This window comes from Emiliania huxleyi (genome assembly GCF_000372725.1).
Source record: "Emiliania huxleyi CCMP1516 unplaced genomic scaffold EMIHUscaffold_7446, whole genome shotgun sequence".
NCBI lineage: Eukaryota > Haptophyta > Isochrysidales > Noelaerhabdaceae > Emiliania > Emiliania huxleyi.
In genome coordinates this window covers 1-1,346 of record NW_005196421.1, presented here as the reverse complement: position 1 = coordinate 1,346, position 1,346 = coordinate 1, and the positions used below count along the sequence as shown (strand labels likewise).

General features: G+C 70.0%; 1 protein-coding gene across 1 annotated transcript; it reads left to right on the top strand.

The window, feature by feature from the left end:
- Nucleotides 1–127: 127 nt before the first annotated feature.
- EMIHUDRAFT_258305 (hypothetical protein) lies at nt 128–715 on the top strand (the record flags this gene model as incomplete). The annotated part of the gene is made up of 3 exons (XM_005760654.1): nt 128–265; nt 350–378; nt 472–715. 3 exons carry the CDS (start codon nt 128–130, stop codon nt 713–715), a joined length of 411 nt encoding a protein of 136 aa, XP_005760711.1.
- Nucleotides 716–1,346: the final 631 nt, after the last annotated feature.

Here is a 1,346-nt window from a genome sequence, read left to right as displayed (position 1 = left end):
GCTCAGCCGAACACCTCCCTCCTGGCGGTCGACTTCTTCGCCGAGGCGATCGTCTGCGACGATTTCTTCGCCGAGGCGATCGAGGAGGTCTGAAGAGATGCCGAGGGACGTCGCCGGCGCAACCCTCATGGCGGTCAACATCCCGGGCATCGTGATGGGCACCATCGTGCTCTCCTCCGGCACCTCCGTCCCCGACTCGCTCTCCTCCATCGTCGTCGCGCGCAAGGGCGAGGGCGACATGGCCGTCGCAAGTGCCATCGCAAACGTGCTCGGCGTCCAACGTGCCGGGCGCCCCCCCCCCCCCCCGTGCCTGGGGCACAAGAGCACAACACACAACGCCCCCGCCCAGACCCTCGCCATCACCAAGTTCCCGGTGCTGTGCGACTTCTCCTTCTGCATCCTCTCCGTCATCCTCCTCTTCTTCCTCTTCCTCGTCGCTCTCGACCAGAAGATCGTACGGTGTTGTCCCAGAGTCCTCCCATATAAGTGCATCGGCAAGCTCCAAAAGGCCTTCTCGTGGCCGCTCATCTCCGCCTTCAAGCTGTCGATGTCGGAGTCGATGCGCGACAAGTGCAAGTACTGGTTCACGTGGAACTTCGGCGTGTCGGTCGCCTGGATCTGCATCCTCATCACTGTAACATCACCGTACGTGGTGGGCGCCACCCTGCACTCCTCGTACCGTGCGTGCGGCTTCCGCAACGAGTTGAAGAGCTAGTTGAAGAGCTGGTTCTACCAGCCGCCGCCGTCACCGCCGCCCTCGCGCCGCCCTCGCGTCGCCGTGCCGCCCTCGCCGCAGCCGCCCTCGCGTCGCCGTCGCCGCCGCCCTCGCCGCCGCCGCCCTCGCGTCGCCGTCGCCGCCGCCCTCGCCGCCGCCGCCCTCGCCGCCGCTCGACTGCCCGTGCCTCGCCGCCTACCCGGCCGGCGTCAGCCTCGTGAGCGGCGAGGTGCATGTCGTCACGGCGGACGGCATGAGGCTCGCGTACCCTGTCACGTACGGCCTCCTCCACGGGTCGAGCACGAGCGGTGCTACGTCGACCCGGCCGCGTGCAACACCGAGTACAGCACGGCCGCGTACGTGGTGGGCGCCACCCTGCACTCCTCGTACCGTGCGTGCGGCTTCAGCAACGAGTTCGAGAGCTGGTTCTACCAGCCGCCGTCACCGCCGCCCTCGCGCCGCCCTCGCGTCGCCGTCGCCGTCGCCGCCGCCCTCGCCGTTACCGCCCTCGCGTCGCCGCCGCCCTGCCGCCGCCGCCCTCGCCGCCGCCGTCGGCCCCACCGCCCTCCGCCGCGCAACGTGCCGCCGCAGCCTTCGCCGCCCGCACCGATGCCTTCGCCGCCCTGCCGTC